This window comes from Dryobates pubescens, chromosome 21, assembly GCF_014839835.1.
Source record: "Dryobates pubescens isolate bDryPub1 chromosome 21, bDryPub1.pri, whole genome shotgun sequence".
Taxonomy (NCBI): Eukaryota; Metazoa; Chordata; class Aves; order Piciformes; family Picidae; genus Dryobates; species Dryobates pubescens.
Window position 1 is genome coordinate 10,560,321 of NC_071632.1, and position 24,957 is coordinate 10,585,277.

The 24,957-nt window shown below is 57.5% G+C and overlaps 1 protein-coding gene across 4 annotated transcripts in view; it reads left to right on the forward strand.

Moving 5' to 3' along the window:
- DHX30 (DExH-box helicase 30) overlaps positions 1–24,957 on the forward strand; it is a 29,008-nt gene that overhangs the window by 2,548 nt on the left and 1,503 nt on the right. For 2 of the 4 annotated variants that reach the window (XM_054171319.1, XM_054171320.1), the window contains exons 2-19: positions 1,626–1,679; positions 9,522–9,652; positions 10,902–11,012; positions 11,849–12,204; positions 13,213–13,339; positions 14,028–14,177; positions 14,969–15,121; positions 15,959–16,780; positions 18,141–18,219; positions 18,548–18,652; positions 19,815–19,990; positions 21,254–21,460; positions 22,024–22,105; positions 22,566–22,759; positions 22,836–22,995; positions 23,245–23,402; positions 24,363–24,466; positions 24,558–24,697. In XM_054171319.1, the coding sequence (XP_054027294.1) occupies positions 1,649–1,679; positions 9,522–9,652; positions 10,902–11,012; positions 11,849–12,204; positions 13,213–13,339; positions 14,028–14,177; positions 14,969–15,121; positions 15,959–16,780; positions 18,141–18,219; positions 18,548–18,652; positions 19,815–19,990; positions 21,254–21,460; positions 22,024–22,105; positions 22,566–22,759; positions 22,836–22,995; positions 23,245–23,402; positions 24,363–24,466; positions 24,558–24,697 (3,286 nt within the window). In that variant the 5' untranslated portion in view covers positions 1,626–1,648. Of the gene's footprint in view, positions 1–1,625; positions 1,680–3,778; positions 3,987–4,065; positions 4,485–9,521; positions 9,653–10,901; positions 11,013–11,848; positions 12,205–13,212; positions 13,340–14,027; positions 14,178–14,968; positions 15,122–15,958; positions 16,781–18,140; positions 18,220–18,547; positions 18,653–19,814; positions 19,991–21,253; positions 21,461–22,023; positions 22,106–22,565; positions 22,760–22,835; positions 22,996–23,244; positions 23,403–24,362; positions 24,467–24,557; positions 24,698–24,957 lie in introns of those variants that run through there. The other 2 variants (XM_054171317.1, XM_054171318.1) reach the window with 2 other exon arrangements.

A 24,957-nucleotide genomic window follows, 5' to 3' on the forward strand; every position in this document is an offset into this window, starting at 1 on the left:
TTTGGTTGGAAGAGCCCTTTGAGAGCCATCCAGTCCAGCTCCAACTCTGCCAACTCTGGTGCTAAACCACATCCCTCAGCACCACATCTTTGGCAGACACTTGTTTGTCAGCTTGGCTCTTGGTTGTTCATCTTCTGAGCTCATCCATCTAGGGCCTCCAGTTCATTACTCTTCTCCTGCTCTTGAGCAGAGAAGGCCATTTGCTGCAGTTTTGCCTTGCATTTCCTTTCAGCACTGCCTTTCTGCCTGGCTCCAAGGTGTGCCAGGGGAGCTTTAGATTGAGAACCTCCACTGCTCTGCTGCCCACACTCTTCTGCATGCACCCCAGGAGAACATTTGCCTTCTTGGCCACCAGGGCACACTGCTGGCTCATGGACCCTGTTGTCCCCCACCACTCCCAGGTCCTTCTCTGCAGAGCTGCTTCCCAGCAGGTCACCTCTCAGCTCTACTGGTGCAGAGGTCGACCCTCCCCAGGGTCAGTACCTTACACCTGCCCTGGTTGAGCTTCATGAGGTTCCTCTGCCCAACTCTCCAGCCTGGCCAGGTTTGGCTGGATGGGAGCACAGCCTGAGGGGGTGCCAGCCACTCCTCCCAGTTCTGTACATCCCTTCACCCAGATCATTCTAGAAGGTGCTGAACAACACTGGATCCAGTCCTAAACCTTGGGGACCACCACGAGCTTCAGGCCTTCAACCAGGCTCTGCCCTGCTGATCACAACCCTCTGAGCTCTGTCCTTCAGACAGTTCTTGCCTACCTTGTTTTCTTTTAACCAAGTCAAACCCCTGTGGGCTTCATTATTTAGTCACTGACAAAGACCAAGTGTGGCCTGTCATCTGCAGCTGGCAAGGTGTCATGGTCACAGAGCTCTGTGCCCCAAGTGGTGGGACTTCAGGCCTTGCTTGGTGTTACTGAAGCAAGCAGGCATTTTGTTCTTGGCTTGCTGAAAGCACCTTAATGGTAGAGAGTTCATTGTGTGGGCATGGCAGATGGAGCACCCGAAGCAAAGATGAAGGCTGAGACCCCACCTGCAGTGCTGGGGCCAGCTCTGGAGTCCTCAACACAGTAGGGGTGTGGAGCAGATGTTGGAGCAGGGCCAGAGGAGGCCACAGCAATGCTGTGAGGCCAGGCTGAGAGGGTTAGGATTGTTCAGCCTGGAGAAGAGAAGCCTCCAGGGAGACCTTCTGGTGGCCTTGCAGTGCTTCAAAGGACTGATCAGAAAACTGGAGACAGAGTTCTGAGCAAGGTCTTTTGTGACAGGACAAGGAGTGATGGCTTGAACTAAGAGAGATTCAGACTGAAGAGAAGGAAGAAATGTTTGACACAGGGTGGTGAGAGCCTGACCCAAGCTGCCTACAGAGGTGGGAGCTACCCTATGCCTGGAACCACTCCAAGTTGGGCTGTTTGAGGCTGCAGTTGCAGATGTCCCTGCTGACTGCAGGGGGTTGGACTGGATGAGCTCTGAAGGTCCCCAAACAGTTTGGTAATTCCATGATTCTGTGAGATTTGTGGAGCAGCCTCAGCTTTGTCCTGTGCTAAAGAAACTTTCTGAAGTGTTCAGCACTTGAAGCACTCAAAGGAAGGATCTGTTCTGACCTCCTGTTTTGGCTCCTTTTTGTTTTGCCAGGAGTCCATCCTTTTCCCTGGGAGATGGAGATGTTCTCGCTCAACTCCCTCAAAGGTAAGGGCCTGAGGCAAACTTAGTTCCACTCCTTTCTTTGCTTAGAGATTTCAGACTCTCTCAGGCTGATGAAGAAAATGAAGTGGTGAGAAGCAGTTTTGTCCTCCTCTCTGCTGGCTAAATGAGGACTTTGTCCTACCAGTGGCTTTCTCAGAAGCCCTTCTGGATGGGGTGGGTGCAGAAAAGGAAATTGAGGACTAAAGACTATTTCTGAAGGGAGCTCAGCATGCAGAGCTTGGGCTTTGAGTGCTAAGTGAGGTGGTTGTGGTAACCCACTGAGCTTCTGTCCTAGTTGGTGAAGCACAGGAGTTGAATGTTGTGAGAGAACTATGTCACAGCAAGCACAAGAGAGTGTTCCAGGGGAAGGGGTGAGGCTGGAAGGGGAAAAGAGCTCTGCTGTTAATGCAGGAGAGGACAGTGAGGACTTGCTTGCTGGTTAGCTTCAAGCAGAGGCTTCTGTACCCCCTTCTTGTTTCACCCTCCTAACCAAAACCCCATCCTCTTCCTCACTCAGTGCTCTCCCCTTGCTGTCTACACCCTTCAGGTAGCTCTCAACAAGTCCCTGTCCTTATTTTCTGTCCTTGCCTCTCCAGCCTCTTTCAGTTACAGATTCACAGATTGCATTGGGTTGGAAGGGAGCCTCTAAGCTCACCTTGTCCAGCCCTGCTTAAGTCAGCAGGGACACCTCCAACTAGATCAGGCTGCCCAGGGCCACACTGAGTCTGCTCTTGAGTATCCCCAGGGAGGGAGCCTCAGCCACATCCCTGGGCAGTGATGATAGTGACATTAAAGCCCTTTGTGGGACAGAGCCATGGGTTGTGTTTTGAGGATCTCCAGGTTGCTTAGATCTGAGAGCAAACACCTCATCCCTTTGTGGTGACCTTTGTGTGTGTGAAGAGTCTCTGTCCTGGGGGAACTGGTGACACTCACAAAACATCCCCAGCCCCTCAGAGATGACCTCTGGGGTTCACCTTGCATGATGCACCCTTGGTGTCTGAGGACACACCTTGGCTTCTTGTGGTGTTTGTGTGATGTGCTCATGTCTGGAGGACAGAGAGCTCCAGGCAGGGCTGGTGGAGCTTGGTGATGCAAGCAGAGTTGATGTTGTATTTTTCTTTTGAGGAAGAAAATGGGGTTTGTGGCATTTTAAGGCTTCAGTGGGTCTGAGAGTCCTCCACCTCCCCAAGAAGCTTCTCCTGTTCTCTGCCCCAATGTGCTGCCCAGGAGAGACTTGGGGGTGTGGATTGACAGTGGCTGGAGATGAGTTCACGTGTGCCCAAGTGGTCAAGAAAGCCATCAGCATCCTTGCTTGGATCAGCAATGGTGTGGCCAGCAGAAGCAGGGCCAGATTGTCCCCTTGGACTGGGCACTGGTGAGGCCACATCTTGAATCCTGGAGTCAGTTTTGGGTCCCTCACTCCAAGGACATTGAGAGGCTGGAGCAGGTCCAGAGAAGGGCAGGGAAGCTGGTGAAGGGTGTGGAGAACAGAGCTGGTGAGGAGCAGCTGAGGGACCTGGGTCTGTTGAGCCTGGAGAAAAGGAGGCTGAGGGGAGACCTTCTGGCTCTCTGCAACTCCCTGAAAGGAGCTTTGAGCTGGGTGGGAGTTGATCTCTTCTCCCAAGGAACAAGTGACAGGACAAGAGGAAAAGGCCTCAAGTTGCCCCAAGGGTAGGTTTAGGTTGGACATTAGAAGAAAGTTCTTCACTGAAAGGGTTCTCAAAGCCTGGCCCAGGCAGGTGGTTGAATCCCAGTCCCTGGAGGGGTTTCAGAGCCGCAGAGATGCGGTGCTGAGGGACGTGGGTTAGCGCCAGCCGCGGTGGAGTTAGAGAGCGGTGGGCCTGGTGATCCAGCCAAGCCCATTCCGTGACGCTGTGCTCTGGCAGGGGTGTGAAGCCACGTTCATTCCTTTCTCCTTTTCCGTCTCCTTCCCCTTCGTTGTTTCTGTCCTGGAGGGGGACACAGCCCGGGGAGCACCCCCGGCCGTGGGTGAGAGTTTAGGGGTTGCCTGCTGTGAGTCCTCCACGCCGCCAGGGGGAGCGGCGCGGCGGCGGCTCCCTCCCCTCCGCCAGGGCCGGCCCGGCCTGAAGCCGGCTGCGGGTAACCTCAAGATGGCGGCGCTGGGACTGCTGCTGCAGGCGGCTGCGGCCTGCGGCTCGGCGGGGCCTCTGCGCCTCTGCCGCCGCTACCGGACGGCTCCGGGCGCTCGCGGGCTCTGCACCCGCCTGCCCGCGGCCCACAGTCGCGAGGAGCGGAGGCAGGAGGAGGAGCAGGCGGCGGCCGAGGAGGAGGAAGCCGCCATGGGGCAGGGTGAGCCGGGCAGGAGGGGGTGTGAGGCGGGGCAGGGCAGGGGGGAGGAACCGGCGGCGCAGCTTCCCCCTCCCCGGTGCGAGCGGCCGGGGAAGCGGCTCCGCGCCGGCCCCGCGCGCAGCGGAAGGGAGGAGCGAGCCCCAGTGCTGGCAGAAGGAGGAGGAGGAGAAGGAGGAGGAGAAGGAGGGAGCGTGAGCGCAACGCTCGTCCCTCCCCCCGCGCCCGCAGCCGGGCCGTGCCTCCCGCCGGCCTCCTCTCGCTCCGGGCGGCTGGGCCGGGCCGGGCCAGGCCAGGCCAGGCCGCATCGGGCCGCCCGCTCCATCCCCGCCGGCTGCAGGGGACCAACGGTACCGCCGCTGTCGCGGGAGAGAGAACGGCCCGGCCCTGAGCGAGCCCGCCCCGGGGCAGAGGGCTCCTGCGGCGGGATGCGCGGCAAGGGAGAGGAGCCGGCGAGCTGCGGCGGGGTCTGCACGCAGGGCTGCGCCGCCGCCGCCGCAGGTAACGGACCGGGGGCTGCCGGCGAGACTCCGGGAGCTCCGGCAGCCAGCGGGGGTCGAGGCCTTTGTGGCAGTCTCCGGCGCTGCGGGGCTGTGCGGGGCTCTTTGTTGGCGGGCAGCGCTGGGATGCTCCGGGGTAAGCGGTGCGGAGCCCTCCGGCTCAAGGTCGCCGCTTTGGAGTCGGGCAGAGCTGCTCCTGGGTTAAAAAACCCTCGATCGCCCTGGGCCCTGATGCCAGAGCGCGGGGAAAAAAAAATCCCGGCTAGATCTTCGGCTAAAAATGCTGCCCGAGCGAGCACGCCCAGCGAGCATCCGCCAGGAAAAGCGGCCGCGCCGGCAGGTTCCGTTAGGGCAGCGCCGGAGCTGGCCGCGCGAGGTTGCGAGCATCGCATTATCCGCCTGGTCCCCGTTACAAAGGGCTTCCCGCGGGCCCCCGGCAGCTGGCCTGAGCCGGGGGAAAGGCTGATCGATGGGCAGGCAGCTCCTGTGAGCAGAAATCCTGGGATGCGGCCAGGAATCTGCCCAGCGGCTGTGGGAAGAAAGCTGGGAAGATGTCTCTGGTGGCTGTCGGTCCCTCAGCCTACAGCTGCTTTGGTTTCAGTTTTATTTCTAAGGCTGGAATCATTCACTTGGGAAATTCGGGTTATTATTACATAAAAACTTCTTCCCCCTCACCTTGTCCTGTGTTCTACACTTCCTGCCCCCTCTATAGTATGTTTTCTTTATTATTTTGTCTCTGTAGTTCCTGCATTCTCTGCCTCTCGTGGTTCCATTTTCCTGTCAGAAGCTCTGCTGGGCTTGCTCTTGGAGCTTGTGGAGTTTTTAATTGTTGCACTCACTCAACAGAGCAAATTAACTGCCAAAGAAAATGCTAAACCAGCCCAAATTAATTAATGGTTAATGAGCTGCTTCAGGTGTTGCCTCAGAAATGGAGGAAACCAATGCTGGGTCTTTCTTCTGTACATTTTGTCAGCACTTCCCCCCACCCCCCCAATGTGGTTTCAGAGAGTTCTTGAATACTTTAACCTTCAGGCTTCTGGTTCACTCGTCTTGCAGTTCACATGGTGGATTGGTCCTTCTGGTGAGAGTCTGGAGATAGTGGAAGGATCTTTTCAGCTGAGAAAGTAAAAAGTCCTCAGGGTCTCCTGGGAAGTTGGCCCAAGCTGTGGAGCCCTGCTTCAACATGCAGAGATCATAAAAGTTACTTAGAAAACTATTTAGGAGGCTGAGTTCTAAGCCTCCAACTTGTTGATGCCTTGTTAGAGCTCCTCCTTTGACTGCTTTTGTTATTGGCCTTGAATCCAAGTGAGGAGAAATCAACTGATGTGAGGCCAGCTCAGAAGGTGGTGGTGGTGTGTTGGGACTGATAGCTGAGGGGTGGCTCCTTGGCACAGAGGGTGGCATTTTGGAGCAGAACTTGTGAAAAGGATTGCTTCTTGCTTCCTCCACCTTCACCCTGCCCTAGTGAGGCCACAGCTGGAGGACTGGGTCCAGTGTCCATTTCTGGGCTCCCCAGTTCAAGAGAGACAGGGGAGAGAGTCCAGGGGAGGCTGGGAAGCTGCTGAGGGGCCTGCAGCATCTCTGTGAGGAGGAAGGGCTGAGAGCCCTGGGGCTGCTGAGCCCGGAGAAGAGCAGCCTGAGAGGGGATCTGATCAATGCTCAGCAAGAGATAAAGGGTGGGGGGCAAGAGGCTGGGGCCAGACTCTTGTCAGTGGTGCCCAGGGACAGGACAAGGGGCACAAACTGGAACCCAGGAGGTTCCATCAGAAAAGGAGGAGAAACTTACTTGATGTGAGAGTGCTGGAGCCCTGGAGCAGGCTGCCCAGAGAGGTTGTGGAGTCTCCTTCTCTGGAGAGCTTCCAAAGCCCCCTGGCCATTGTGATGCTGGGCAGCCTGCTGTGGGTATCCCTGCTTTAGCAGGGGGTTTGGACTGGGTGATCTCCAGAGGTTGTTTCCCACCCACCACACTGGGGTTCTGGGATTCTCTGCCTGCTCAGTCAGGTTTGTGGCACTCCTCAGTTGTTGCTCTTGACCTCTCTGTTGATCTCAACCAGGCTCTTTCTCTGACTAATCAATTTGCTGTCTCCCAGTGTCACAGAAGAATTGAGGTCGTGCTGGTGCTGTGTGATCTCCTCCTCAGAGCAGGGCCAGGCTGGAGCAGGCTGATCTGGGCTGTGTCTCCGGAGTGGTGCTTGGCCTTTGGTCATCTTCCTCTTGCTTCTGAAGAGGTCTTGTCAGTTTGGCTCATTTTACGGTGGTTGCTGTTTAGGCAAGACCTGCCTGTGGCTTTTCTTGCTGTGTGTGCTTGAGAGGAGGTCACCACCCAAAAGTGACACTGTTTTGGTGTGCTCCAAACCAAGCTGCCTTGTGGAACCTTCTCTGTGAAACCAGTCCAGGCCAATTCCTTTTGAACTGGATATGAGGGAGCCATGGGGCTTGCTTCTCCCTGGGAAGATGTGTTGGGAGCTTTCTTCATCCACTTGAATTGATTCCTGCAAGGGCTTCTATCTGGAGGAGGTTTGTAGTGGATGGTTTGTGCTCCCTGCTCATTTGGTGCATCTCCAGGGAAGAGAGAAGCAGTTGAAGTGGATCTAGTACTCCTTTGTCTTTCCTGAAGAAGGAACAGGCCACTTGGTGGCTGTCTCCTTGTACCTGACAGTGCAGAAGGTTTGGGTGCTGCAGCTGGAAGTTGGTTGGTTTGGGTTTATTTCTTCCTCTCAGTCTTGCTTGGAATCATCTTGGACTTTACAAGCGAGTCAAGCTTGAGCACTTGCTGCCTTTGAGGAGCTGAACTGAGTTAATTAACCTCTTTGATAACCCCACCCTGTGTTGTCTGCTCTCCAAGGCTGGCTTTTAATATTCCCTGGGGATCTTGGAGCTGTGGTTTGGACACAACACGTGGTTTTGGCTTGAGAAGAAGGGAGTGAAAATCAGCTCTGGCTGCTTGGGGGGTGTTGGGTGGACTCCTGGCTTCCACAGAGCTGTGGCTACCACTGGGATGATTCCTACCCAAATATCCACCCTCAGTGATGGCAGAACCAAGACCCTCTTTGGAGGAAGATGCCAAGAAGCCCAGCCTGGCAGGGAAGGAAACATCTTCCTTAGAAACTCTGAGTGAGGCCCAACTTCATGCAAGATGAGAATCCCTTCAGCTCCCCTGCTCAAGATAGGAATGGGGATCCCCCTAATTGTTCCTTGGGATAATGAGAGTGATCCATCAAGCCTTGAGTCACTGCTGCTACCACCTCAGCTGGCACTGCTGCATGTGCCATTGTCAGGGTGAGGAGCATGCTGTGTCTTGCTCTGCAAGCCAGAGCTGGCCTTTTTCCTTTGGAGACCCTCTTCTTTGCTCCACAATGGATGAAATATTTCACCTTGGCTGAGGAGTCACCTCAGGATGGGAGAGCTTAGCTCTGTTAGGAGGTAGGTTTTGAGGTATGTCAGGTTTGAGGGGCATTTAAGAATGTTCTTCCTCATGCCTCACCACATCATCTCTTGGGTTGGTTTTGAAGGAGGAAGCAGCTCAAGGCCAAGTAACCCCAAGCTGGGGCTGGAAGGGTTCAATTCTCATTTGCTCAATGAATTCAGTGCTGCACTTGGGGAGTGGTGTTTGGGGCTGCTCCTCCTGCCGTGGTCCCAGCCACGTGGAACCTTGGAGTGCCAAGGTCTTGGTCACCTCTCCAGCTTTCCTGCACAGGTCAGGGTCTGAATGTAGTGCTGGTGGCTGGGTGAGGGGACAGGGGTACCACATGCTCTGCTTCATTAGGGATAATTGGCTTGGCCTTCTTTGTGAGGCTGAGACCAGAGCCCTGTCCTCTTGGCCAGTGGGAGAAGGCAACAAATGGGCAAAGGGTTTGTGAATGGGAGTGTTTCCTGCATGATCCTTTGGAACTGTCCAAGGGTTTCATGGAACTAGGGAATCACACAATAGATTTGGCTGGAGGAGACTTAGGATTATGGAGTCCAACCATGAACCCAGCACTGTCAGGTCATCACCAGACCATGGCCCTCAGCACCACATCTCCATGGCTTTGAAACCCCTCTAGGGATGGGGACTCCACCGCTGCCCTGGGCAGCCTGGGCCAGGCCTGCACAACCCTCAAGGGGAAGAAATTGCTCCTCATGTCCAAAATAAACCTCCACTGGGGCAATTGAGGCCCTTTCTTCTTGTCCTGTTACTTCTTCCTTGAGAGAAGAGACCAACCCCCATCTGGCCCCAGAATCCTCTCAGGGATTTGCAGAAAGCCAGGTCTCCCCTCAGCCTCCTTTTCTCCAGGCTGAACCAGACCAGGTCCTTCATCCTCTCCTCACCAGCCCTGTTCTCCAGGCCCTTCACCAACTTCATTACCCTTCTCTGGACTGACTCCAGTCCCTCAATGTCCTTCTTAGAGTGAGGGACCCAAAACTGACCCCAGGATTGGAGAAGTAGCCTCACCAGTGCCCAGCCCAGGGGAGAACCCCTGCCCTGCTCCTGCTGGCCACACCACTGCTGATCAGGCCAGGATTCTGGTGGCCTTGGCCACCTGGGCACATGCTGGATCATCTCCAGCCACTGTCACCAACCCCCTGCTCCCAATCCTGTTCTGCTGGGCAGTTTCCAGTGCCTCTGCTCCCAGCTTGGAGCCTTCATGAGGTTATTGTGACCCAAAGGCAGGATCTGGCCCTTGGTCTGCTTGAACTTGATGCCGTTGGCCTCTCCACTCAGCTGCTGGTGTCCCTCACTCCTGCAGTGAGGCCGCTGGTGCTCTCTGGAGGATTTTCATGCTTCCAAGAGAGAGACCAAAAGAGTCTGGGTTTGGGGGGGTGTGGGACACAACCCTTGGCCCTTTTGTTTTTGCAGTGTTGTGTGTGGAGCTCTGGAGACTTTGATGCCTGGAGACATTGTGTGTGAAGCACTTCCCAGCCCTGCCTGCTCCGCTCTCCTCACCTCAGGGAGGTTGCTGCTGGCAGGGCCTTGGCGCAGTGCTGTTGGAACAGGTCCTGAGCAGGACTGCACACGAAGCACAGCACTCTCAGTTCTTCTCTTGTTTCTCTTCAGATTCCAGAGACCTGCTGAAGGAATTTCCACAGCCCAAGAACCTGCTCAACAGCGTGATCGGCCGAGCCCTGGGCATCTCCCATGCGCGGGACAAGCTGGTCTACATCCACACCAACGGGCCCAGGAAAAAGGTCAGCCTGCTGGGCTGGGCTGGCAGCCAGGGACACCACTTCACAGCTGGGGGGGACTTCCAGACCAGCAATAGTCCTGGGTTTGCCCCTTTCTCTTCCTTTGCACTCATGTTGGGCAGACCCTGCAGGGAGTTGAAGGTGTGGGCAGATCCTTTCCCAGCAGCAGAACACAGCCAATGCTTGGCTCTGCACTACCAGAGTTAGGCCTTGGTGGGCCAAGGTTTTAGTTCTGGGTTGAGCAGAGCAACTGCCCAAGCCTGACCTGTTCAATGGCAACCAGAAAGGAATCTGCATGCCACGGAGGGGATCTCCTGTCTGCTGGAGGGCAGGCTGGGATTCAGGGTCTGCTTTATGTGAAGTGGAGCAGAGGAACAGCAAGCAAATGGCCTGCCAAGTGATGTGAGCTCTTGCTGGGGTGACAGAGGCCTGGACTGGGAGCCTGGACTTGGATCCTAGACTTGGATCTAGGCCTTTAAATTGAAGAAGGCTGAATTTGATGTGTGGACTGTTAGTGGATAAGGAATTGGCTGGATGGTCACAGCCAGGGGGTGGTGGTCAGTGGCTCGATGTGGTGACCCTTAGGGGGGTCCATACTGGTTAACACCTCCATCAGTGACATGGGCAGTGAGATTGAGGCACCTTCAGCACATTTGTGGATGACACCAAGCTGAGTGTTGCAGGTAACACACCTGAGGGACAGGATCCATCCTGAGGCACCTGGGCAGGCTGGAGAAGTGGGACCCTGTGAACCTCCTGAGGTTCGTTGAGGCCAAGTGCAGGGTCCTGCCCCTGGGTCCAGGCAACCCCAAACACAAATCCAGGCTGGGGGTGAGGGGCTGGAGAGCAGCTCTGTGGAGAAGGACTTGCTGGTGCTGGCTGAAGTTATCCCCAGTTGTTTGGGGTTGTGAGCAGCAGGGTGGGGTCTGGTTGAAGGTCCTGGAGCTTGTGTTCCCCAGGGGTCAGGGCTGGGTCCAGTCTTGTTCAACATCTCCATAAAGGGACATTGAGGACTCTCAACCAGTTTGCTGGTGGTGGCTGTGGGCACCTCAGGTCCTTTTCTCAGGCTTTTCTGTCAGTGTTGTGGGAATGGAGCTTCCCAGGAAGGGACCAAACCCTGCTTGCTTTGGGATTGTCACCTGTAGTCCTCTTTGCCTAGAGCTCTGAGGTGTTTGAGGCAGGTGTGCTGCTGATGGAGGTCCTCCAGCTTGCTGTGTCCTGGCTCATTGCCCTGCTTCTCTTTGCTTTCCAGAAAGTCACCCTGCACATAAAGTGGCCAAAAAATGTGGAGGTGGAAGGTTATGGGACCAAGAAGATTGATGCTGAGAGGCAAGCAGCAGCTGCAGCATGTCAGCTCTTCAAGGTGAGCTTCTGCTCCATCTTGGCTTGAGGAACAAGACCTTGGGAGTGGAGACCTTGTCCATATGGATGCTGACACCTGACTTTGGTCTCTCTCTTTGCCTCTTCACTTTCTCATTTTCTTGTTTGTTGATCAGGGGTAGAAGGTGAAGCCTTGAGCTGTCAGAATTGCTTCAGCCAGCCATCAACCCAAAACTCTGGGCCCTGGTGCTCATTCTGGTGCCCAGACCTTGATCAGCTTTTTAGCTGGAACCCTTCTGGTGTGGGCCCAGGCTGGGAGAGTTAGGGTTGTTCAGCCTGGATAAGAGAAGGCTCCAGGGAGACCTTCTGGTGGCCTTTCAGTGCTTCAGGGGGTTGATCAGAAAGCTGGGGACAGACATTGAGCAGTGCCTGTTGTACACAGCACAAGGGGTGGTGGTTTGAACTAGAAGAGGGAGATTCAGACTGGAGAGAAGAAAGAGATGTTTGATTCTGAGGGTGGTGAGAGCCAGGCCCAGGCTGCCCAGGGCAGTGGTGGAGTCCTCATCCCTGTAGGGGTTTCCAAGCCATGGAGATGTGGTGCTGAGGGCCATGGTTTGGTGGTGCCCTGGCAGTGCTGTGTTCATGGTTGGACTCCCATGATCCCAAAGGTCTCTTCCACCCCAGCCCATCCCATGGCTCTGGGCAGTGGGGCTGGTGAGCAGGGTCCCTTTCTCGAAGAGCAGCAGCAGGTTTTGCTGCTCCACATCTCTTCTCTCTCTCTCTCTGTGGGACCTGGAGGGGCGGCTTCTGGGCATCTTCCTCGGGGCGAAACCATGTTGGGGTGCCCCTGTGCCCCCCCTCAGGCTGTGTCTCCCACAGGGCTGGGGCTTGCTGGGCCCCAGGAACGAGCTGTTCGACGCCGCTAAGTACCGGCTGCTGGCCGAGCAGCTGGGCTGCCCCGACGAGCGCTGGTGCTCCGAGGCCAAGTGGCGCTCCAAGTCCGGCCCCTCCCTGGCCGACCTCTCCACCTGCTGGCGCCGCATGGAGCCCGACGACGCCATCCAGCCCATGGAGCAGGGCAGGATGCCCAAAGCCATGAGGAGAGAAGAGCTGGAGGAAGGGGAGCTGGAGGAGGGGGAGCTGGAGGAAGGGGAGCTGGAAGAGGAAGCTATCGACGTGTCCGATTACCTCCCCATGGCACACCAGGACGCTCGAACCCCGGGCAGAGACGTGAGGTAGGTGTGGTGCTGCTGCACCGCTGCAGCTCCTCAGGGCTCAGCAACACCTTCCCACCTCCTGGTGTGGCTTGTGGATGGGCCAGGCACTGAATACTGGTCACACTGGTCATACTGGGCCAGTGCAGCCAGTTTTGGGCCCCTCACTTCAGCAGGGCTGGTAGGGGGTCCATAGAAGGACAGCAAAGTTGCTGAAGGGGCTGGAAAATGCCTGGTGAGGAGCAGCTGAGGGACCTTTGGGAAGGTTCAGCCTGGAGAAAAGGAGGCTGAGGGGAGACCTGTCTCTCTGCTACTCCCTCAAAGGAGGTTGGAGCCAAGTGGAGGTTGATCTCTTCTCCCAAGGAACAAGTGACAGGATAAGAGAGAGGAAACAGCCATAAGCTGCCCCAGGGAAGGTTTTCATTGGACATGAGGAATAATTTCTTGCCCTTGCTTGGCCCAGTGTGCCCAGGGCAGTGGTGGAGACCCCATCCCTGGAGGGGTTTCCAAGCTGTTGAGATGGCTGAGGGCCATGGTTTGGTGGTGCCCTGGCAGTGCTGGGTTCATGGCTGGACTCTGTGGTCTTAAAGGTCTCTTCCAGCCCAACCCGTTCCATGACTCTACTGCCCTAGATGAGCCCAACTCTTAGGCTTGTTAGTGGTCACCAGCAGTGAGATGCACAAGGAGCAGCTGATGGTGGTGGTTGCTTTTAGGGTCGTTCTTTGGATCCAGAAATCATTTCAGTGTTTTACTCTGTTCAGAGCTGCTGTCGCCCTCTGGTCTGTAGGGCAGAGGTTGGATTGCTCTCCAGGAGGTGGCTTTATGGGGCTGGCACATGCTTCTGTGACTGACAGATGTTAGCAGCAAGGTACAAGTTGACTTTTGAGGTGACCAATACTATCTCTGCCTGTAACTGCTCAGTGTCAGGCCTTGCTAGGAGACCTGAGGTGAAGTGGGTCTGAGCACAGGGTGGGTATTTGGAGCTTGTCCTGGGTGTAGGAGCTGAGTGTGTCCCCATCTTCCCTCTAGCCGAGGAGGGAGCTCCATTGAGATGACCGATGACAACACTGCCATCCGTGCCCTGACACAGTTCCCTCTTCCCAAAAACCTCCTGGCCCAGGTGATTCAGATCGCCACCTCCTCCTCCACGGTCAAGGTAAGGTGCTCCTGGAGCCCTGCCAGGGACGGAGCTCAACGACTCCAACTAGAATCAGTTTTTTGGGGGGGACCACCTGAGAACTCGGAATGAGATGGGGAGTTAAAACCAGGCCTAGAGAAACCAGCCTGAGGAGAAAGGAGAAGACTTTTTGTGTTGAGAGTTGAGAAAGTATCTTAGTAGAAGCATGAGGAATGTTGCTCCTTGAGGGCAGGGCCATGGACAAGGTGGAGGCTAATGAAGGAGGTCATTGTTGGAGGTGCCAGGTCTGCACTTCCCTGTGGATGTGCCACAAAGCTAAACTGGTGTTGCTGGGAGCAGCCTCTGCTGTCTGGGCTGGTGGAATCTCTCCACACTACCTTCTTGTCAGTATGTGGTGCTCCTCCTCTTGGGGTCTATCAGCCACCAGCCTCCCAGACTTCATGGGCTCACCAAAGAGTAGATGTCCTCTCGGCTGTAGGCCCTCAGTGACGTTCTCCACGCAGCTCTCTGTGCTGCTTGGCCGGCACCTTGTGAGCTGGAGGAGATGAGTTCAGGGCGTTAAACCTTTCCTAGCACCAAAACGCCCCTGAACCAACTCAGGCTCTGGTAAAAGCCCTGGAGGTGTGCTGGAAAGCACCTGCCAGGGCTGTTGCCAGCAGCCTGGGCTGTTGCCACCAGCCATGCTGGTGCTGTGCCTCTCTTCCAGGAGTACATGCAGTTCCGCACGGTGGGCACCAAGACCAAGATCTGCAAGCTGACGCTGCGCTGGCCCTGCCCCATGACCTTCGCCGCCAAGGGCCGGCGCAAGGTGGAGGCAGAGAACAAAGCAGCAGCTCTGGCCTGCCAGAAGCTGAAGGTGAGTGGTGCTCCTGGAGCCAGAGCAGATGATCCTCACACCTCACTCACCTGGTCTGGCTTCTCCCTGCTGGGTTGAGTGGAGGCTTCACTGGCTGGGACCAAAGAGTGGTTGGCAACTCCTCTTGGGGACCAGTCACCAGTGGGATCCCCAGGGCTCAGCACTGGGGCCAGTTCTCTTTAATCTTTAGCCATAATTGGGACTGAGGCTCCCTTAGTCAGTTTGAAGATGACACCAAGCTGGGTGGGAGTGTGTGTTGTCTGGAGGGATCTGGCCAGGCTGGATCAATGTGGGAGGGCAGTAGGGTGAGGTTCTGCAAGGCCAAGGGCTGGGGTTGTGGAGCCGTGGGAAAAGGAGGCTGAGGGGAGACCTGGCTCTCTCTAGCTCTTTGAAAGAAGGTTGGAGCCAGGTGGGGGTTGGTCTGTGCTCCCAAGGAACAAGTGACAGGACAAGAGGAAATGGCCTCAAGCTGCCCCAGGGAACGTTTATGTTGGACTTGAGGAACAATTTCTTGCCCTTGAGGGCTGCCCAGCCCTGGCCCAGGCTGCCCAGGGCAATGGTGGAGTCCCCATCCCTGGAGGGATTTCAAAGCCCTTGAGACATGGTGCTGAGGGCCATGGTTTGGTGGTGCCCTGGCAGTGCTGGGCTCGTGGTTGGACTCCAGGAGCTTAGAGGTCTCTTCCACCCCAAACCGTTCCATGGTTCCCCAACTCCCTGACCCACCTGCTCTCTGTACCAACACCTCCTGTGCTCTGTTCCTGTCTGACTGGTTTTTGCTTCCTCTTTTTCAGAGCCTGGGCTTGGTGGACAAGAACAACAATCCCCTGAGCCATGCCATGTACAACATGACCTCGCTGCGGGAGCTCGGGGAGAACCAGCGGAAGCCCTGCCACATCAAGGTCCCCGAGGCCACCCTGCGCAAGATCGAGAACTACCTGAACCATGTGAGGCTTGGCTCAGCTCTGAAGGCCTCCCTTGGCTGCAGCTGCGTGGGGGCTGAAAGCTTCATGGCCATGAGTTGAGGGAATTGGCAGCTGCAGAGTTTGCCACAAAACCTGATAAATGTCTGGGGAAGGGAGGACCCCTCCTGGGTGGTGGGGCTGCTCTCAATCCATCCCTGATGTTTGTCTGCATGATGTGGCCTTTGGGATGTGGCGAGGGGCAGCTTTGGTTTGGGTTCCTTGGGAACACTCCCTGTCAAAGCAGGAGTTAGATGTCCAACATCTCATCAGTGACCTGGATGAAGGGTTGTTGGGGATGTTCAGCTGGTTTGCTGATGGTACAGAACTGGGAGGGGTGGCTGACACCCCCTCAGGCTGTGCTGCCATCCAGTGAGACCTGGCCAGGCTGGAGAATTGAGGGAGAGGAATCTCATGAAGTTCAACTAGGGCAAGTTGGAGGGTCCTGTCCCTGGGGAGGAAAAACCTCCTGCACCAGGACAGCTGAGGGCTGACCTGCTGGGAAGCAGCTCCAAGGGGAAAGACCTGAGAGTGCTGGGGCACAGCAAGTTGCCCATGAGCAGGCAATGTGCCCTCATGGCCAGGATGGTCTTGGGGGACATGAAGAGCGTGGCTAGCAGGTTCGGGGAGGCTCTCAAGCCAAACCTCCCTTGGCACAGCTTGAGGTTGGTCAAGGTTGCCAGTCCCCTCGCCCAGGTCACTGATAAAGACCTTAAAGAGAAGTGGTCCCAGCGCTGGGTCACCACTTGTGAGCAGTTTCAGTCCCTCTCGTGCCGGTGCCGATCCTCTTGTCTCTCCCAACCGTCTCCATCTTCCCGGCAGTACCCAGTGGACATCAGGGAAGCCCGGCCCCGGATTGCCGACGACATGATGAACCTGAGCAAGGAGTCCGGTGCCATCAGCGACGCCATCACGGGGAAGACCTACATCCCCATGCTGGAGGCGGAAGAAGTGCGCCTTAGCCAGAACCTGCTGGCCCTCTGGAAGAGGAGAGGATCCTCCTGGCAGGAGAGCCACCCGCTGCCAGTAGATCCCCACAAGGACACCATCCTGTCGGCCATCGAGCAGAACCCCGTGGTGGTGATAGCGGGAGACACGGGCTGCGGGAAGACCACCAGGATCCCTCAGCTGCTGCTGGAACACTACATCCTGGAGGGGCGCGGCGCCCGCTGCAACGTGGTCATCACCCAGCCGCGCCGCATCAGCGCCATCTCCGTCGCCCAGCGCGTGGCGCAGGAGCTGGGGCCCAACATGAGGAAGAACGTCGGCTACCAGGTGCGGCTGGAGAGCAAGCCGCCCGCCCGGGGAGGGGCTCTGCTCTTCTGCACCGTGGGCATCCTGCTGAGGAAGCTGCAGGGCAACCCCAGCCTGGAGGGCGTCAGCCACGTGGTGGTGGACGAGGTCCACGAGCGGGACGTCAACACGGATTTCCTGCTCATCCTGCTGAAGGGCATCCAGAAGCTCAACCCCGACCTGCGCCTGGTCCTGATGAGCGCCACGGGGGACAACCAGCGCTTCTCGCATTACTTTGGGGATTGCCCCGTGGTGAAGGTGCCGGGTTTCATGTACCCGGTGAAGGAGTACTACCTGGAGGAGATCCTGGCCAAGCTGGGCCGGCACCGGCACCGGCACTACGAGATCAAGGTGGGTGTGTTGTGGTGGCAAAGCTCTTCCCCCCGGATGAGGAGCTGCCTTCTGGTCTACAGCAGGAGCTTGGCCTTCTTCCCTGTGGTTGGTGGGCAGGGTCTGCTTAGCTTTCATTCCAGGTGAACCCTCCTGAGGTCAAGTCAGTAATGAGGCTCCACCATTCCTCTGGAAGGTGCCCTCCGGCTGGGTGCTCTTGCTGTGGGGGGCCTTCCTTAAATCATGGGTGCTGAAGACACAGTCATGGAATCACAGAATGGCTTGGATTGGAAGAGAGACTTAAGCTCATGGAGTCCAACCGTAAACGCAGCACTGCCAGGTCACCACCAAATCGTGGCCCTTGGCACCGTACCTCCACAGCTTGGAAACCCCTCTGGGGATGGGGACTCCACACTGGGCAGCCTGAGTCAGGCCTGGACAACCCTGAAGGGACAGAAATTGTTCCTCATGTCTAACCTGAACCTCCAGATCCAACCTGAACCTCCAAATCTTTGAGGTTGTCAGGGACCCCTCTAGGTATTTTCTAGTCCAGAAGCTGCCCTAGATGATGGGGACAGACTCTTGAGCAGGGCCTGTTGTGAAAGGACAAGGGGTGATGGCTTGAACTGAAAAAGGGAGACTCAGACTGGAGAGAAGGGAGAAATGCTTGACACTGAGGGTGGTGAGAGCCTCACCCAGGTTAGCCACAGAGATAGGAGATGCCCCATGCCTGGAACTATTTCAGGTCAGATTGTGTGGGGCTCTGAGCAGCCTCCTCCAGTTGCAGATGTCCCTGCTGACTGCAGGGGGTTGGACTGGATGAGCTTTGAAGGTTCCTTCCCACCCAACCCCATCTGAGATTCCATGACTAGAAGTTCTCAGCCCACCTGTGGCTGAGCAACCATCTGGTCTGTCAACCACCTCTGGTTGCCTCCTCAGCAGACAGGCTGGGGGTGTCCCATTGCCTTCAGGGTGATCTCCTCATGGGTGGAGTTTTGAGGGGCACTTTTTAAGCTGGCCTGAAGAGGTACCAAAGGATCCCAAACTGCTGACCCATGTGTGGAGGGTTTGAAGTCTGGTGCAGGTGGCTCACTTTTGTCCACACAAATGTCATACAAATGTTTGTTACTTGTTTGATGGAGTCAGACACATCTCAGTTGGCTTCCAAGTGTGGAGACCAGGAAAGGGACTCACTTTTTACTGCTCAGCAGAAGAAACTGGCAGCAGTTGTGACCAGAGCAGGTTGCAGAGGGAGCCAAACCCAAGCTCATGATGTTCCTGGGCATTGTCCCTCTCCAGAAGATGTTTTGGGGTGCTGTGTGCCATTCTGCTCTCTGCTTGATGATAGCTCACTCATCTCCATGTGTCCTCTCTTGCCCAGCAATCAGATGATGAATGTGTCCTTGATCTTGATCTGATCACTGACCTTGTGCTCCAGATTGACGCCCATGGAGAGCCAGGTAGGTTCTGCCTTGTCCTCTTCCTTTTGCTGGGAGGGGGAAAAAAGTGAACCCTGCATAGAAAATGCGGTGCTGAGGTGGCCTGTGGGAGGCCACCTTGAATTCCTGTTGTGCAGAGAGGTCTGGGGCAGTGAGGGGAGCTGAATCTGGGGTTAGGAGAATACCCCAGACCTTGAGGCCCTGCTTTTTGTTGGGGTTCTTGGGCTAAAGAAGCCAAATCCCTGTGTCTCCAGCTGGGAAAAGCTCTGGGATCTCCAGGCCATGGAATTATGGAACCCTTTTGGTTGGGAGTGAAGGTTGCTTGTTCTTAACCCTTGCTGTCTTCCAGGTGGGATCCTCTGCTTCCTCCCTGGGTGGCAGGAGATCAAGGGGGTGCAGCAGCGCCTGCTGGAGATGCTGGGCTCTCAGAACAGCCGGTACCTCGTCCTGCCAGGTGAGAGGGGCAGCTCCACACCTGCTCTGCTCAGGGGGCAGGGAGTGGGGAGGCCGAGGGGTGAAGGAGCTGGCAGTGCTGGTGGATGTAGGGTCCCAACTTGCCAAGAGCCAGCAAGGTGCCCTCGTGGCAAAGAAGGCCAATGGTGTCTGGAGGGGCATGCAGAAGAGTGTGGCCAGCAGGTCAAGGCCAAGCAGCTCCTTCTACTCTGCCCTGCCTTGGTGAGGCCACAGCTGGAGTCCTTGGTCCTGTTCTGGGCTCCCCAGTTCAAGAGAGACAGGGAAAAACTGGAGAGAGTCCAGGGGAGGCTGGGAAGCTGCCTGAGGGGCCTGGAGCATCATTGTGAGGAGGAAGAGCTGAGAGCCCTGGGGCTGCTGAGCCTGGAGAAGAACAGCCTGAGAGGGGATCTGATCAAAGCTCAGCAAGAGCTAAAGAGTGGAGGGCAAGAGGCTGGGGCCAGACTCTTGTCAGTGGTGCCCAGGGACAGGACAAGGGGCACAAACCAAACTGGAACCCAGGAGGTTCCATCAGAAAAGGAGGAGAAACTTACTTGATGTGAGAGTGCTGGAGCCCTGGAGCAGGCTGCCCGGACAGGAGACTCCACAACCTTCTCTGGAGAGCTTCCAAAGCACCCTGGCCATTGTGATCCTGGGCAAGCTGCTGTGGGTGCCCCTGCTTTAGCAGGGGGTTTGGACTGGGTGATCTCCAGAGGCCCCTTCCAGTCCCCACCACAGTGGAAGGAGTTCCAGGTCCTTGCTGATGACCATTTTTGCCCAGGTGACAGCCTGTGACAGGACACCCATTCCTGTGCTCCCTGAGCCACTGAAATGGGAAAGCTGCAGGCGTGAATGGTGGGACCAGGGAGACCCTGTGGGGCTGTGAGGCTGTTGGGGTTTGGAGGTGACCAGGGTCCTGCTGATGCTGAGCCATAGGTTAAAGGAACTGCAATGAGGTCTTCCCTCATGAGGTGTGGAAGCTCCTCCCTGGGGTCTGTCTGGTAGAACATGGCTGTCAACATTCAGGAGCGCTGTCCCCATCCCTCTGCCCGTTTCTGGAAGCAGGAGGAGGTGGTGGTCCAAGGAGGCTGAGATCTCTGCCACCCTGGCCTGGTAGCAGGGAGCAGCAGAGCAGGGCAGGGCCTGACTCGGGGTTTGCTTCCTAGTGCACTCCAACATCCCCATGATGGACCAGCAGAACATCTTCCAGAGGCCTCCGCCGGGCGTCAGGAAGATCGTCCTGGCCACCAACATCGCCGAGACCTCCATCACCATCAACGACATCGTGCACGTGGTGGACAGCGGCACGCACAAGGAGGAGCGCTACGACCTCAAGACCAAGGTAGGGAAGCTGCATTTGGGCCACCCTGCACAGCAACATCTGAGGTGACGTGAATGGGGTGGTGCAGCTGCTCCCCATCTGGGCTGCTGCCTCCCTCTCTGGGGACAGTTTGACTCATCAGAGTGCTGACCTTGACCAAGCTCCCCTTCAGCTGCTGAGCAGGCCAAAGGCTGGGCTCTCCAAAGACATGGTACTGGACTCGAGGATCTTAACAGTCTTTGCCCACCTAAATACTTCTGTGATTCCATGATTTAAGGCAAATCCTTTCCCCTTCCTGTCTCTGCTAGACCTTCTGTGGCTTCATAGTGTCTAGAGGACCTTAGAAAGTCCCTTCCAACCCAAATCATTCAGTCCCTGTCTCTTCATACTGTTGCTCCTTCTCCTGTTCTGTGAAGAACAGGTAGGGCCAGGTGGCAGCTCGCACCTTGGGCCAATTTCAGCCCAATCTGTTTGCTTTTGCCCAGTTCACCTCACTGATCAGATCCTGCTGCCAGACTGCTGTGGGGAAGGCAGGGACCAAGCTCCCCTGTGAGGAGCTGCCAGGGAGCTCCACGAAGTGGAGCCAAGACAGGTGTCCAGCAGATGGCACCAGGGTGTCGTCCATGCACTGAGCAGCTCAGGCGTTCCCCCTGCTGGAGACCAGCCTTGCAAGGTGCAGGAGAGCAGGAAAGGCCTCCCATGTCCTTCATGGGAGAACCTCACTCCAGGAAGGACATTGAGGAGCTGGAGCAGGTCCAGAGAGGGGCAACAAAGCTGGTGAAGGGTCTGGAGAACAGGGCTGGTGAGGAGCAGCTGAGGAAACTGGAGGTGTTTAGTCTGGAGAAGAGGAGGCTGGGGGGAGACCTCCTGGCTTTCTCCAACTCCCTGAAAGGAAGCTGGAACCAGGTGGGGGTTGATCTCTTTTCCCAAGGAACAAGTGACAGGACAAGAGAAGAGGGCCTCAAGTTGCCCCAGGGGAGGTTTAGTTTGGACACGAGGAACACTTTCTGCCCCCTGAGGGTTGTCCAGAGCTGGCTCAGGCTGCCCAAGGCAGTGGTGAAGTTCCCATCCCTGGAGGGCTTTCAGGGCTGTGGAATTGTGTTGCTGAGGGCTGTGGTTTGGTGGTGCCCTGGCAGTGCTGGGCTCATGGTTGGAGCTCTTCCACCCCACGCCGTTCTGTGGTTGCTCAGTCATGGGGAATCGCCGAGGTCCATGGACTGGCTGGAAAGCAGCCAAAGAGGACAGAGCTGTGAGAGCCTTCACACCTGGTCCCTCTCCTCCTAGGTGTCCTGCCTGGAGACCGTGTGGGTGTCCAAGTCAAACGTGGTGCAGAGGCGAGGCCGTGCCGGGCGCTGCCAGTCAGGCTTTGCCTACCACCTGTTCCCTCGCAGCCGCCTGGACAAGATGCCAACCTACCAGGTGCCGGAGATCCTTCGCACCCCGCTGGAGAACCTGGTGGTGCAGGCCAAGATCCACATGCCTGAGAAAACAGTAAGCACAGCAGGGGCTGCAGGAAGTGTCCTGCTGCAGCTGCTCCCACAGCCATCAGCGGGGCAAGCCCCGGGTGCGGAGCAGCTCAGGTCCTGCTGCAGAAGTGCAGTGGGGAATGGCCAAATGGCCTAGGCTGGGCTAAGTCAAATGGCTTGAGGCCTGACGAGCTGCCCCGGGGAGGCGCAGATTGGGCACCAGGAGCAATTTCTGCTCCTTGAGGGTTGTCCAGGCCTGGCCCAGGCTGCCCAGGGCAGTGGTGGAGTCCCCATCCCTGAAGGGGTTTCAAAGCCGTGGAGATGTGGTGCTGAGGGCCGTGGTCTGGTGGTGCCCTGGCAGTGCTGGGTTCACGGTTGGACTTTGTGATCTTAAAGGTCCCTTCCAACCCAACCCATTCCATGTCTCCATGTCTAGAAGGCTCATTGAGAATGGGCAGGGCTGAGCTCATCTCCCGTAGGAGAACCAGGAGGGAAGGCTGCATGGGGCATGGGGATCTGGAAGGGTCTCCCAAAGTCCTTTGTGGAGCCAATGTGGTTGTCCCTCTTCCCTCCCCTGCCCTGCTGCAGGCAGTTGAATTCCTCTCCAAGGCCCTGGACAGCCCTGACATCAAAGCTGTGGATGAGGCAGTGATCCTGCTGCAGGAGATCGGTGAGTCACCGCTGTGCCCTCTGGGGTGGGAGAGGGTTTGCTGCCTGACCATGGCAACTGGGAGTGGGACACACTGCCAGGACTGGCCCTTGATGGGGGTGGCAGCTGCTGGGGCCCTCCCAAGCCACACTTGCAGTGATGTTTGATTTCCTGCTGTGCTTTCCTCAAGAAATGGGGAGAACTTCAAGGGGGAGATGACAGAGGAAGAAGGGGAGTTGTCACCAGGGGCTGAGAGCTGGCCTGTCTCATCGTGGGGCTGGCACAGCCTCCTCTTTAGCCTTGGCTCCCTCGGACCTGGCAGGTTGTGGGTGCTCGTTGCTGGCACCCAGCCACATCCCTCTCCCGGAGGTCACCCCAGATCTTCCAGGGGTTCTCCTGGCGGCCCCCTGAAGCCACCAGCCACCGCTGTGGCCGTGCTGTGGCAGCCAGTGGAGGAGCCTCAGCGGTGTCTGCGTTGCAGGAGTGCTGGACCAGCGGGAGGCCCTCACCACCTTGGGCAAGCGCCTCGCCCAGATCTCCACCGACCCTCGGCTGGCCAAGGCCATCGTCCTGGCCTCCATCTACCGCTGCCTGCACCCTCTGCTGGTCATCGTCTCCTGCCTCACCCGAGACCCCTTCAGCAGCAGCCTGCAGAACCGCGCCGAGGTGGACAAGGTGAGGAGCGGCGGCGGGGCCGGGCGGCGGGCGCGGGGGGCGCGGCGCTCGGCTGACCACGCTGTCCGCCCCCAAGGCCAAGGCTGTCCTGAGTCGGGAGAGCGGCAGCGACCACCTGGCCTTCGTGCGGGCGGTGGCAGGCTGGGAGGAGGTCCTGAGGCGCAGGGACAGCCGGGCCAGGGACAACTACCTGCAGGACTACTACCTGTACGGCCCCAGCCTTCGCTTCATCAACGGTGAGTCAAAGACCTGCTGCTCCTCACCGGGCCCTGGAGACGGGGAGGGACGTGGAGCAGAGCTGGGGGGGCATGGGGCCGGCCTTGGCTCTGGGTGCTGTGACAGAGCGCAGGCTGGACAGACCTCCTGTCCTGGCACAGAGGCTGAGCCTCCAAGGACAGCTGGTGCCACCCTGCTGAGGTTATTCACTCATGGTGGGCTGAAGGGGAAGGTGACTGTTGTGCCCTGGGGCTGTCTCCTCCCTGTAGGCCTTGTCAAGCAGTTCTCTGAGAACCTCTATGAAGCCTTCCTGGTGTCATCTCCATCTGACTGTACCATGCCCTCGTCTGTGTGCAACCAGTACAGTGAAGAGGAGGAGCTTGTCAAGGGTGTCCTCATGGCTGGGCTCTATCCCAACCTCATCCAGGTACTAACCAATCTCTGCCATCAGTCTCTCGGGCTGCCTGGTCCCTGCAGGGAGCACAGGGAGCTGTTGAGGTGCCACAGACACCTATGGTTTCCTGGGAGGGTGTCCCTGGGCAGGCTGGCTGCTGCTGCTCCTGTCCCTGCAGCCCTCCTGAGCAGAGGCTATCCCAGCCTGGGCAGGTCATGGAATCATGGAATGGTTTGGAAGAGATCTTCAGGCTCATGGAGGCCAACCATGAGCCCAGCACTGTGAGATCACCACCAAACCGTGGCCCTCAGCAACACAATTCCACAGCCTTGAAACCCCCCCAGGGATGGGAACACCACCACTGCCTTGGGCAGCCTGGGCCAGGCCTGGACAACCCTTAAGGGGCAGAAATTGTTTCTCGTGCCCAACCTAAACCTGCCATGGGGAAACTTGTGGCTGCTTCCTCTTGTCCTGTTCACTTGGTTCCTTGGGAGAAGTGATCAACCTCCACCTGGCTCCAGCCTCCTTTCAGGGAGTTGTAGAGAGCCACAAGGTCTCCTCTCAGCCTCTTTTTCTCCAGACTGAACAACCCCAAGTCTCTCAGGTGCTCCTCAGCAGCTCTGTTGCACTTCTCTGAACCTGCTCCAGCACCTCAGGGTCCTTCCTGCAGAGAGGGTCCCATAACTGACCCCAGCATTGCAGGTGCTTGGGTTCTTGTAGCTTGATCTGGCAGCCTTTGAGGTGGCATCTTTCTCCTCCTGCTTGTGTTTGGTGAGCTCCCCATATGTACTTTGCCACCACTCTGGAGCTCATGCAGGGGGTTGAAGCTAGATGACCTTTAAGGTCCCTTCCAATCCAACCCATTCCATGAATCCATGACCATTCCTGCCCCTGCACACACCTAGGGGGGACAGCTGTGGGGACAGCCAGGCTGGCCCTGGTGGGCTGTAGCTGCTGGCTGGGCAGGTGCTGGAGATGCTCCTGTCCTTTCAGGTGAGACAAGGCAAAGTGACACGCCAGGGCAAGTTCAAACCCAACAGCTACGCCTATCGGACGAAGGCCGGCACCGTGCTGCTCCACAAGTCCACCATCAACAGGTAGGTGAGCCCTGGGCCCTGGCACCCTGGGCTGCGCCGGGGGCTCCGGCCCGTCCCTGCCTGTGCCTGAGGGAGGTCTTCCGCTGTGCAGGGAGGCCTCCAAGCTGTACAGCCGCTGGCTGACCTACTTCATGGCCGTCAAGTCCAACGGCGGAGTCTTCGTGCGGGACTCCTCCCAGGTGCACCCCCTGGCCGTGCTGCTCATGACCGACACCGACATCCACGTCCGGGGTGAGTGCCGCGGCGTCGGGCCCCGCCGGCGGCTGCGGCCTGCGGGGTGCCTGTGCCTCGTCTCTGCCTCAGCAGCGCCGCTCCTTCCCTTGCCCGGGAGCTCCTCCCTCCTGAGCCTCGTGCCGGGCGTGAGGCGCCGCTGCAGCGGGGCCACAAGGCTGAGGGGCTGGGGGATGTTCCGGGCTGCAGCTCTGCAGGGGGACAAGGGAAGCGAGCCCCGGGCCAGCCAAGCAGGGCTTGTGCTTGCGGGCTCCTCCTTG